General features: G+C 33.4%; 3 protein-coding genes across 3 annotated transcripts; 2 read left to right on the forward strand and 1 right to left on the reverse strand.

Moving 5' to 3' along the window:
- The first annotated feature begins 91 nt into the window (after positions 1-91).
- LOC107360335 (rac GTPase-activating protein 1) lies at positions 92-2,165 on the forward strand. The gene is made up of 3 exons (XM_015926966.3): positions 92-590; positions 655-714; positions 783-2,165. Exons 1-3 carry the CDS (start codon positions 197-199, stop codon positions 1,835-1,837), a joined length of 1,509 nt encoding a protein of 502 aa, XP_015782452.1. The 5' UTR covers positions 92-196; the 3' UTR covers positions 1,838-2,165.
- LOC107360337 (uncharacterized) lies at positions 2,129-3,805 on the reverse strand. Its single transcript, XM_015926967.3, has 2 exons — positions 3,037-3,805; positions 2,129-2,955 (listed from the first exon to the last, which is right to left on the reverse strand). Exons 1-2 carry the CDS (start codon positions 3,731-3,733, stop codon positions 2,267-2,269), a joined length of 1,386 nt encoding a protein of 461 aa, XP_015782453.1. The 5' UTR covers positions 3,734-3,805; the 3' UTR covers positions 2,129-2,266.
- A 5,494-nt stretch (positions 3,806-9,299) lies between these two features.
- LOC107360334 (rac GTPase-activating protein 1) lies at positions 9,300-11,200 on the forward strand. The gene is made up of 3 exons (XM_015926965.3): positions 9,300-9,774; positions 9,859-9,918; positions 9,987-11,200. The coding sequence occupies exons 1-3, from the start codon at positions 9,381-9,383 to the stop codon at positions 11,039-11,041; spliced, it is 1,509 nt and encodes a 502-aa protein (XP_015782451.1). The 5' UTR covers positions 9,300-9,380; the 3' UTR covers positions 11,042-11,200.

The following is an 11,200-nucleotide window of genomic DNA, read 5'->3' on the forward strand; positions in this document are numbered from 1 at the left end:
TTAATATGCTTAGAAATTTGAAAGTGGCGCGCGCATTTATGGGTGGGATTGTGGTAAATCGGTTGAATTTAATGTTTTGAAAACCAAAATCTTTTGGAGGCAAAGTTGACTTGTTGTGGATATTAATTAGTTATTTTATTATTTCAATTTTTTCAAGTTAGTTTAAACGTTTTTTTTTTAATTTCAACTTTTGATCATGGCGGAAACCAACTTGACCCTTTCTTTGGTTGCCAATTTTGACGATCTGGTGCGCCGTTTGATTCCATACAACACTGAGTTAACCGATTTTTCCATTGAAATGGTAAAGCTAATTGACACTTTGAACGAGCAACTTAATTATGCTCAAAACGAAGTTAAAGAATTCAAAGAACGATGCAATCTGCTGGAATTGGAAAATCATAAACTTTCAGCCAATCTAAAAAACACTAAAGAAGCCTACAAAAAAGAAGTTGCTATGCGCGCTTCTGTGTGCCGAGACCGTGAGGGTCTGTCAAAAATAAACGAGATCAACTTCTCAAGTGAATTGCTGTCGGATGATGATTTTGATAAATCTGAGGATGATATTGATGAACCGATGAATGATAGAAGAGGTAAGATCTCGATTTTTTACAATCATCGTTGTCATTTAACCATTATTTATTTGTCTATTTTCAGGAGAAATCAAATTCACAAGTAACAAAAACTTGCTCGCAGCTGAGGAGAATAGAAAGCAAAGTAAGTTATATATAAGTACATTCTTAATCTTTGAATTATTAACTAATAAAATTGTTTTTTTATTTTAGCGGAAATCAAGTTCGCAAGCACACAGAATCTTACTCCAATCAAAGAAAATATTTCAAAACCAACATTACTTCCTGGAAGCCAAAGTAAAAGTCGAATTGAAAATCGTGCTCATTCATTTGCACCGAAAAAATTGTTCAGAAGTAACGAAACTTGTACGGTTTGCAACAGCAAATTTGGATTCTATGCAGCCTATTTTCGATGCGCTGATTGTCGCGCTTGTGTCCATGGTGCCTGTAAAACAAAGCTACCAACGCCTTGCATTCCGTACACAACGTCGAATCAAATAGATAAAAAAGGGCGCTTGCTAACCATTGCTGACTTCGTTAATCCAAATTCAAGACCGTGTATACCTGGAATAATTGTCCATTGCTGCCGGGAAATCGAAAGAAGAGGCTTGAACGAACCTGGGCTCTATAGAATACCTGGATCAGACAGTGAGGTCAAAGGATTGGTGGAAAAATTTCTCAGATCGAAAAGTGGAGTTCCTATTATTTCGCATGTTGATGTTCATGTTTTGTGTGGAGTAATCAGAAATTTCCTCAATCGTTTGGATGATCCATTGATCACTCGAGTTCTATGGAAAGATTTTATTGATGCTGCTAAGATGGAGAATAGTGAAGACCGTCGGCCATATCTTATCCAAGCAGTTTCTGATTTGCCCATACCAAATAAACATACATTGGCATATTTAATTCTCCACTTGAAACGTGTCATGTCCTCTCCTCATTGTAATATGCCAATCTCAAACATTGCCAAAGTGCTTGGACCTACAATTATAGGATATTCCTCCAACACAGAAATATTAACTGTGTCCGTTTATTCTGAAACTTCTGCTCAGATAAAAACTTTAGAAGCACTACTAAATCTTCCATCAGACTTTTGGTCAGAACTGATCAGCGATCCAGTATCCGAGCAACCCAAACCAGCGCCATTAGTAGAAGCTGTTAACAGACGACAATCGATCGGATCTCGAGTTGTCGGTGGATCATTGCAATCACAAGTTTTAAATCCATGGACATCTAACAGGAGACAGAAGAAACGCCCATTGTTCTAAAGCTTTTTGTCCAACAATATGACAAATTATCTAGTTTCCCATTTCTATTATCTTTTCTGTCCAATTCATTCATTAAGCCTTATATCCTTATATCCTCTTCATTCATAATATTATAGTCAACTATATTTTCTTGTGACAGAATAAACTTAACCAGTTTGTTTGCAATTCCACCAAATCACTAATTTTACTAGTTACGATTGAAAGAAAAAGTGAAGTGGTTCATGTAAATCACAATAAATTATGCTCCGTATGAAAAGCTTTTGAAAAAAGTTTGCACCCAAGCTTTGTAACTTCTTTTTTAACAATTAAACATTTATTCAAAGCTATAGACATTCGATTCTGATTATTTCAATCACATTAAACGGATTACAAATGATACTTTAATATCAAATTTACATATTATTGATAATATCGTTAAGTACAACAATCTTAATCAGTATTACGCGATCGTGTATATACTTTTGTTTTTCTCATGTTTCTTTCTGGCTTATTTTCAGGACGATCATTTGATTCAGAATTTGATCCGTTCGAGTTACTCGTCGCATTGCGAGCTCTTCTTGGTCGATATATCTCTAAAGCGGGTCGATCTTTATTTCTGACTCTCTGATTATCAGATTTTTTACTTTCTTTTGGGGTAGCTTTCGATTGATTGGGAGAAATTTGGTCATTGGAAGAATCGCTTTCTTTCTTTGTTGTTTTTATTTCATTATTTTGACTTGTATCCATTTTGGATACACCAGGTTGTTGAGATTGCTTCCCTGAACTAGAATCACCTCTACGGGCTCCATCTTTCCCTTTATCTCCAGAATATGTTACGACAAAATAACTATTCTTGTCAATATTTTTATCCTTTTTGGAATCTTTATCAGTTTCCTTCCCAGGATCTTTACTGGCCCCGGTTGCATGTTTATTCTTGTCATCACCATCACGATCTTTTTTATTATGATTTCTCTCTCTTTTTCTTTCTCTTTCGGGAGGTTTGTCTTTGTCTTTATCTTTATCTTTTTCCTTCTGAATTTCTTTAAATTTAGGTTTTTCCTTCTCTTTCTCCTTTTCTTTCTCTTTCTCCTTTTCCTTTTCCTTCTCTTTCTCCTTAATCCTTTTCTCATTTTTGGCGACTATGAAAAAAAAGAAAAATATAGATATTTATTATAAAATTTAAATGTATAAGGAGAATCAGTGTTAGAGAACGATCTTACCTGAAATGTTACCTTTTACTTTATTCTTTCTATCTCTTTGCTTGACTTTAGTAACTTTGTCATCTTTTTTATGAACTTCGGCCTTTTTCTGTTCTATTTGTTTTCGTCTTTCTTCACGTCTCTCCTCTTTGAGCCTCATCTTTTCAGCCTTTTTTTGGATAATAAATTCGATTAGTGGTGTGATGACTTTAGCAGTTCCATGGTTCGCTTTCAACTCCTTTTCTCGAGCTTCAATCTCTACCAAGTAACCCTCAAGTGATGCTGGATTTTTTTCACTTTCTGCGGTACTCAAATTTTCCATGAAATTCTTAAAATCTTGATCATCTGCGATGGTACCACACTTAGGATCCCTTTGTTTACAAGTTAATGGTTCACCTTTGCTATTTACCCGACGTCTAGGAGTTTTCTGGTAAGGTGAAAATTCAACGGTAGCTGGATATTCAGTTCCATTGGAATCAAGGAATACATAGCCATCAAATTTATCTTTGAATATGAATATGTCATCTTTACGAATAAAATTTATACAAGCACGCGTGAAAGCCCATTGACCAAGACTCAAGTCAGCTTTAAGAAAATGGAAATAATTGTGAGCTGGAACCGGGGATATTTCATTCATAAATTGTTCTCCTGTCATGGTTGGTGGCAAATGACGAATCACGACTTGAGACAAAAATTTGTCAGAATTTTTGTCACTCATGATGACACTATTAATCACAGTTTAACTGGTATAAATAATTTATAATAGATGTACTCTTTAAATGTAAACAAATGCACATCTGTATGTCAGCAAAGCAAAAGCTTTTTACAGTAAACCCAACTGATGAGATTATGTTGAAATAGCTTATTTTCAGAGCAAATTTGTTAGAATAGCGTGCAATTAAACAAAATATTTTATTCAATTTAATAAATACTCCAGAAAATTGTTCATACCTAATAAACTTGTGTAATTTAAAAAGCAAATTAATTTCTTTCAAATTTAGACTCTGTTAGTTTATGAGGACATAAAAACTGAGTCTATTTGCGCGATTTAAAAATTTCTATGATGAAAATTTTTCAAGAAAATCGGTGTCAAAGTTGAAACTTTGATCGCTTTTTGTAAAATTTTGCGACCATGTTTTTTTCGTGAAACTCATTTTACTGATGTAACTTTTGATGATCAATCAGAAAATGCAATTATTTTAATTAATAGAATTCTTCTTTTTCTGTAAAGCAGATCAGTTCGATTTTTAGTTAAACCTGTCGCATTCTGTGATTGAAAAAACTAGCGAGCTGAAACTTAGCATTTGACAGTAAAAATTGATGCTTCACATCATGGAGTCAATGCTTTTATCAATTTAACACCAATTCTCTTGATTTGGCCATTGTTCGTAAAACTTCGAACCTCAATATTTCGAAAACAAGATGACCTAAAGTCATCATTATTTCACCAATTCAATTATTTACATATGCAAAATTCAACCAGATTCAATAACTTTCTATCAGTGCGTTCGGGTTACGATATTTGAGCTGTAATGTACAAGCAACAATTACTTATTAAACAAACTAAACACATTTCAACCCATTTCTTGGTAAATAAACCAATTTTCTGGTTAAACTTACAAGGCAAATTCAAAAAGTACTGGCAAAGGCTCGAAAGAAAATCAAAGTCAAAGTGGAAACTTAGATCGCCTTTTGTTCAGTTATGGGAGAAGATTATCTCATGTAACTCATTTTGACGATATAAAGTTTGATGACCAACTAGAAAATGAACTTATTTTGAGAAATTTAATTTTCCAATTTCGGTAAACCAGATCATTTCGATTTTTAACTTAACGTGTCGCATTCTGTGAACATAAGAGTTAGAAAGCTAAAACTTAGAATTTTTTCATAAAAATTGTTGCTTCACATCAAAGATCTCATACTTTTTTCAATTCTTCAATAGTTCTCTTGATTTTGGCCATTGGCCTTAAAACTTTGAGTTTCGATATTTTGGGAATGGTAGCACCTACGATCACCATTCTTGGCAGAGCATTGAATTGTGATATGATCTATGATATACTTAAATATTAAATTGTTCAAAATCATACAAAAAAAGTTATAACATTGTATTAACTTATGTTTTCAGTTTTAAAACTTGATTCATAAAGTTAAATGTGCTTTACAAACGCAAATCTTATGCGTTAGAAGGATCTACATTATTTAATAAACTACAGAGTAGCTCAGATTTTTTCGGTTTTCATAATATATGTTATAGCCCATAATGACTTCAATGTTTAGTGAAAAAATGATGACTGTAGGAACTACCACTCCCAAAATATCGAGGCTCAAAGTTTTGAGGCCAATGGCCAAAATCGTGAGAACTGTTGTTAAATGGAAAAAATAATTTACTCCATGATTTGTAGCATCAATTTTTGTCGATCGATACTAGGTTTCAGATTTCTAACTCTTATAATAACAGAATGCGACACGTTAAACTGAAAATCGAACTGATCTGCTTTACAGAAAACGGAAAACTTTATTTCTCAAAATGAGTTCATTTCTGGTTAATCATCAAAATTTACATCATTTAAATAAAGTTACCTGAAAAAATCTGCTTTCATAGCCGAACAAAAGGCGATCGAAGTTACAACTTTGATCTCGATTTTCTCGAAAACTGTTTATCGAATGAATTATTAAATAGTACCAATAGATTCAGTTTTCATGTCCCTACAAATTAACCAAGTCTCAACTTTTAACTCAAATGTTCGAGCCTTTGGCAGTACTTTTTGAATTTCATTTGTAATTTTAACCAGAAAATTGGTTTATTTACCAAGAAATGAGTTGATATGAGTTTGCTTAGTTTGATAAGTTGTTGCTCGTACCTTTAAAGCCTAAACATCGTAACCCGAATGAACTTATCGAAAGTTATTAAACCTAATTGTATTATGCATTATTAGATAATTAGATTGGTGAAATAATGATGATTGTCCTTGCTACCATTCCCAAAATATCGAGGCTCAAAGTTTTAAGGCCAATGGCCAAAATCTCGAGAACTAATCTTGAATGGAAAAAAGTATTTACTCCATGATTTGTAGCATCAATTTTTGTCAACCAATACTAAGTTTCAGCTTGCTAACTCTTATGATCACAGAATGCGACACGTTAAACTGAAAATCGAACTGGTCTGCCTTACAGAAAACGGAAAACTTTATTTCTCAAAATGAGTTCATTTTCTGGTTGATCATCAAAATTAACATAATTGAAATAGAGCTACATGAAAAAAGCTGCTTTCATAGCTGAACAAAAGGCGATCGAAGTTTTAACTTTGATCTCGATTTTCTCGAAAACTGACGGTCATGGAAATTTTTTAAAAGCAAAAATTGAATCAGTTTTCATGTCCATACAAACTATAATGTGAAAATTTTGATAGACTCATGTAGTTTTAGCTATGATGTCCCTACAAATTAACAGACTCTAAACTTGAAAGAATGCAATTTTACTCGTTTTTGCCCATTTAAGTCAATTTGTGCATAGATGCGACGATTGTGTGTTTTTAGTAACTACCAAGAGTTATGTTATCTAAGCCGTCATTGTTCTTGGAGATGTTATTCTGTAACAGCGACATTTAATGAACATAAAATAGCACAAAAGTGATTTATTTTTGTCCATTAAAACATAATTAATGAGGAACTCGACAACGATTTGTTAAACTAGTTGACCAAATGTATATTAACTGGTAATTGAAAGCTTTTTCAGAACATTTTTCTTTAACTTTCTACACTTTTACCAGTCAAACCCATTTTGGATCGAATGCTTTTAACAATTCTTGAACTTTTTGACCATTGAACTTAAAAGTTTTATCCTAAATATTCCAAGAATGGCATCACCTACAATCATCACTCTTTCACCAATTTGCTTATTTACTAATTATTAATTCAATGCAATATAATGACTTTCTATTAAAGCATTTGGGTCATCATTTTTGGGCTTTAAATGGATGAGAAACAACTTATTCAACAAGCTAAACTCATCTCAACCCATTTCTTGGTAAACAAACCAATTTTCTGGTTAAACTTAAAAGTGAAATGCAAAAAGTACTGCTAAAGGCTCGACCATTTGAGTTAAAAGTTGAGACTTGATTGATCTGTAGGGACATGAAAACTGAATCCATTGGTACTATTTGATAATTCATTCAATGCACAGTTTTCGAGAAAATCGAGGTCAAAGTTAAAACTTTGATCGCCTTTTGTTCGGCTATGAAAGCAGATTTTTTCAGGTAACTTTATTTCAATGATGTAAATTGCGATGATTAGCCAGAAAATGAACTTATTTTGAGAAATAAAGCTTTCCGTTTTCTGTAAAACAGATCAGTTCGATTTTCAATTTAACGTGTCGCATTCTGTGGTTATAAGAGTTAGCAAGCTGAAACTTAGTATTGGTTGACAAAAATTGATGCTACAAATCATGGAGTAAATACTTTTTTCCATTCAAGATTAGTTCTCGAGATTTTGGCCATTGGCCTTAAAACTTTGAGCCTCGATATTTTGGGAATGGTAGCAAGGACAATCATCATTCTTGGCGGAACATTGTATTGCATCATGGACTATGATATACTGAAACATCAAATCATTCAAGATCCTACAAAAAAAGTTATAACATCGTATTACTTATGTTTTCAGTTTTAAAACTTGATTCATAAAGTTAAATGTTTACTTAACACAAATCTTAATAGATGAATTAGCGCAGATTTTATTTGGTACTCAGCCATATTCTTTTATAGCTCACAATGAAATCTAATGTTTGTTGAAAGAATGATTACATTAGGTGCTACCATACTCGAACTATCGAAACTCAAAGTTTTAAGGCCAATGGCCAAAATCAAGAGAACTATTGAAGAATTGAAAAAAGTATGAGATCTTTGATGTGAAGCAACAATTTTTATGAAAAAATTCTAAGTTTTAGCTTTCTAACTCTTATGTTCACGGAATGCGACAGGTTAAACAAAATATCGAACAGATCTGTTTTACAGAAAACGGAACACTTTATTTCTTAAAATAGATACATTTTCTGATTTATTATCAAAAGTTACATCAGCAAAATGAGTTTCATGAAAAAATCTCATCGCACAATTAAACAAAAAGCGAACGAAGTTTCAACTTTGGCATCGATTTTCTCGAAAACTTTTCATCAGATAAAAAATTGAATCTCGCAAATAGACTCAGTTTTTATGTCCTCATAAACTAACAGAGTCTAAATTTGAAAGAAATCTATTTCACTCGTTTTTGCCCATTTGTGTCAATTTGTGTACTAATGTGATAATTGTGTCTTTTTATAACAACCTGACCATGCAATGCGGAATATTCTGCATATTCCAGCTAAATAATTCATCGCTACACTCTTTGTCAGTTGCCAAACAGTTCCATAGAGTATCAACTTGTTCTTTGGACAATTGAAAGCTTTCTGGTGAACCAGCGTATGAAAAGATAAAAGTCAGAAATTGAAGTCTTGATTGTATCTCTTCTGTGTGAGTATACAATTCGTGTGGAGACCCTGATAAGTTGCTAGTAGGTTTTATTTCTCTCCTCTTAGCATAGAGAATAAGATTAGAGAAAAAGTGTTTCAACATTTGTCTCTCTTTGTCAGCCCACAAAGTAATTGAATGGGTATCACTGCCTCCACGGTATTGTTGAAATGAGATGAACAGTTTAGGCAACAAACGTAATGATACTATGATGGAATAGTTTTTGGACAGATTATCAAGACATCCTTCGATAAATTTCATCCTTATTCGCTTATCGGCAATCCAGCAAATTAAGCTACACAGAATTTTTTCACAGTCATGAGATAATCCATCGGACAGTTGGCCGATACAATCGTCTTGAAGAAGATCCCATAAAATAGTCATACTAATATAGTAATATAAATTCCAAAACTCTCAAAATCAGTTCAGCAAGATTTTAGCTTAAATTTGATCTAATATTAAGATGAAAATCGTGAATGACGCTAACTAGCGAGTAGGTAAATAAGTTATTTTGCGATTGGTGCAGCATCTGGTAGGTGACAATTAATTAACACATGAATTAAGTGTTTTAATCGTATCGAATCCCAATGCTCAAGTCAAATCGCATATTAATTAACTTAAATTGTGTATAAGATAAAGCTAAGGATACTTTTAAATGAGAACTGGTTTTAAGAAGCTTATGAAATTTGAAAGTGGCGCGCGATCATTTATGGGAGGGACTGTAGTAAATCGGTTGAAATTTAATGTTTTGAATGTCAAAATCTTTTGGAGGCAAAGTGGACTAGTTGTGGTTTTTAATTAGTAATTTTATTATTTCTCTTTTTACAAGTTAGTTTAAACGTTTTTTTAATTTCAACTTTTAATTATGGCGGAAACCAACTTGACCCTTTCTTTGGTTGCCAATTTTGACGATCTGGTTCGTCGTTTGATTCCATACAACACTGAGTTAACCGATTTTTCCATCGAGATGGTCAAGTTAATTGACACGTTAAACGAGCAACTTAATTATGCTCAAAACGAGGTTAAAGGATACAGAGAACGGTGCAATCTGTTGGAATTGGAAAATCACAAACTTTCAGCCAATCTAAAAAACACCAAAGAAGCCTACAAAAAAGAGGTTGCCATACGCGCTTCTGTGTGCCGGGACCACGAGGGTTTGTCAAAAATAAACGAGATCAACTTCTCAAGTGAATTGTTGTCGGATGATGATTTTGATAAATCTGAGGATGACATTGATGAACCGATGAAAGATAAAAGAGGTAAGATCTTGATTTGTTACAACCATCGTTGTCATTTAACCATTTAACCCTTCAACCATTTATTGTTTATTTGTCTATCTTCAGGAGAAATCAGATTTACAAGTAACAAAAACTTGCTTGCAGCTGAGGAGAATAGAAAGCAAAGTAAGTTATTTAAAAGTACATTCTTAATCTGTGAGTTATGAATTAAAAAAATTGTTTTTTTATTTTAGCGGAAATCAAGTTCGCGAGCACACAGAATCTTACTCCAATCAAAGAAAATATTTCAAAACCAACATTACTTCCTGGAAGCCAAAGTAAAAGTCGAATTGAAAATCGTGCTCATTCATTTGCACCGAAAAAATTGTTCAGAAGTAACGAAACTTGTACGGTTTGCAACAGCAAATTTGGATTCTATGCATCCTATTTTCGATGCGCTGACTGTCGCGCTTGTGTCCATGGTGCCTGTAAAACAAAGCTACCGACGCCATGCATTCCGTACACAACATCCAATCAAATAGGTAAAAAAGGCCGCTTGTTAACCATTGCTGACTTCGTGAATCCTAATTCAAGACCATGCATTCCTGGAATAATTGTCCATTGCTGCCGGGAAATCGAAAGAAGAGGCTTGAACGAACCTGGGCTCTATAGAATACCTGGATCAGACAGTGAGGTTAAAGAATTGGTGGAAAAATTCCTCAAATCAAAAGGTGGAGTTCCTATTATTTCGCATGTTGATGTTCATGTTTTATGTGGATGCATTAAAAATTTCCTTAATCGTTTGGATGATCCATTGATCACCCGTGTTCTATGGCAAGATTTTGTTGATGCTGCTAAGATGGAGAATAATGAAGACCGTCGGCCATATCTTATTCAAGCAGTTTCTGATTTGCCCATACCAAATAGACATTCATTGGCATATTTAATACTCCACTTGAAACGTGTCATGTCCTCTCCTCATTGTAATATGCCAATCTCAAACATTGCCAAAGTGCTTGGACCTACTATTGTAGGATATTCCTCTAACGCAGAAATATTAACTGTGTCAGTTTATTCTGAAACTTCTGCTCAGATAAAAACTTTAGAAGCACTACTAAATCTACCAACAGACTTTTGGTCAGAATTGATCAGTGATCCAGTATCCGAACAAGCTAAACCAGCTCCATTAGTAGAATCTGTTAACAGACGACAATCGATTGGGTCTCGAGTCGTCGGTGGATCTTTGCAATCACAAGTTTTAAATCCATGGACATCTAACAGGAGACAAAAGAAACGCCCATTATTTTAAAGTTTTTTGTCCAAAAAATGACTGAAATCGTCTAGTTTCCCATTTTTACATTCTGTCTGATCAATTCATTTATTTTGGCTTATATTCTCTTCATTCATAATATTTTATAGTCAACTATATTTTCTTGTGACAGAATAAACTCAACCAGTTTGTTTACAA

This window comes from Tetranychus urticae, chromosome 2 (genome assembly GCF_039701765.1).
Source record: "Tetranychus urticae isolate SD_2017Ah chromosome 2, NJAU_TeUrti_SD_1.0, whole genome shotgun sequence".
Taxonomy (NCBI): domain Eukaryota; kingdom Metazoa; phylum Arthropoda; class Arachnida; order Trombidiformes; family Tetranychidae; genus Tetranychus; species Tetranychus urticae.

What these genes read in the sequence shown, in the direction of transcription:
- LOC107360334 (XM_015926965.3), top strand. Translation starts at nt 9,381, where the DNA reads ATGGCGGAAACCAACTTGACCCTTTCTTTGGTTGCCAATTTTGACGAT. An exon ending in ACCGATGAAAGATAAAAGAG is followed by an intron (nt 9,775 to 9,858) that starts GTAAGATCTTGA and finishes GTCTATCTTCAG; the next exon opens with GAGAAATCAGATTTACAAGT. An exon ending in TGAGGAGAATAGAAAGCAAA is followed by an intron (nt 9,919 to 9,986) that starts GTAAGTTATTTA and finishes TTTTTATTTTAG; the next exon opens with CGGAAATCAAGTTCGCGAGC.
- LOC107360337 (XM_015926967.3), bottom strand. Translation starts at nt 3,733, where the DNA reads ATGAGTGACAAAAATTCTGACAAATTTTTGTCTCAAGTCGTGATTCGT. An exon ending in AGTAAAAGGTAACATTTCAG is followed by an intron (nt 2,956 to 3,036) that starts GTAAGATCGTTC and finishes TTTTTTTCATAG; the next exon opens with TCGCCAAAAATGAGAAAAGG.
- LOC107360335 (XM_015926966.3), top strand. Translation starts at nt 197, where the DNA reads ATGGCGGAAACCAACTTGACCCTTTCTTTGGTTGCCAATTTTGACGAT. An exon ending in ACCGATGAATGATAGAAGAG is followed by an intron (nt 591 to 654) that starts GTAAGATCTCGA and finishes GTCTATTTTCAG; the next exon opens with GAGAAATCAAATTCACAAGT. An exon ending in TGAGGAGAATAGAAAGCAAA is followed by an intron (nt 715 to 782) that starts GTAAGTTATATA and finishes TTTTTATTTTAG; the next exon opens with CGGAAATCAAGTTCGCAAGC.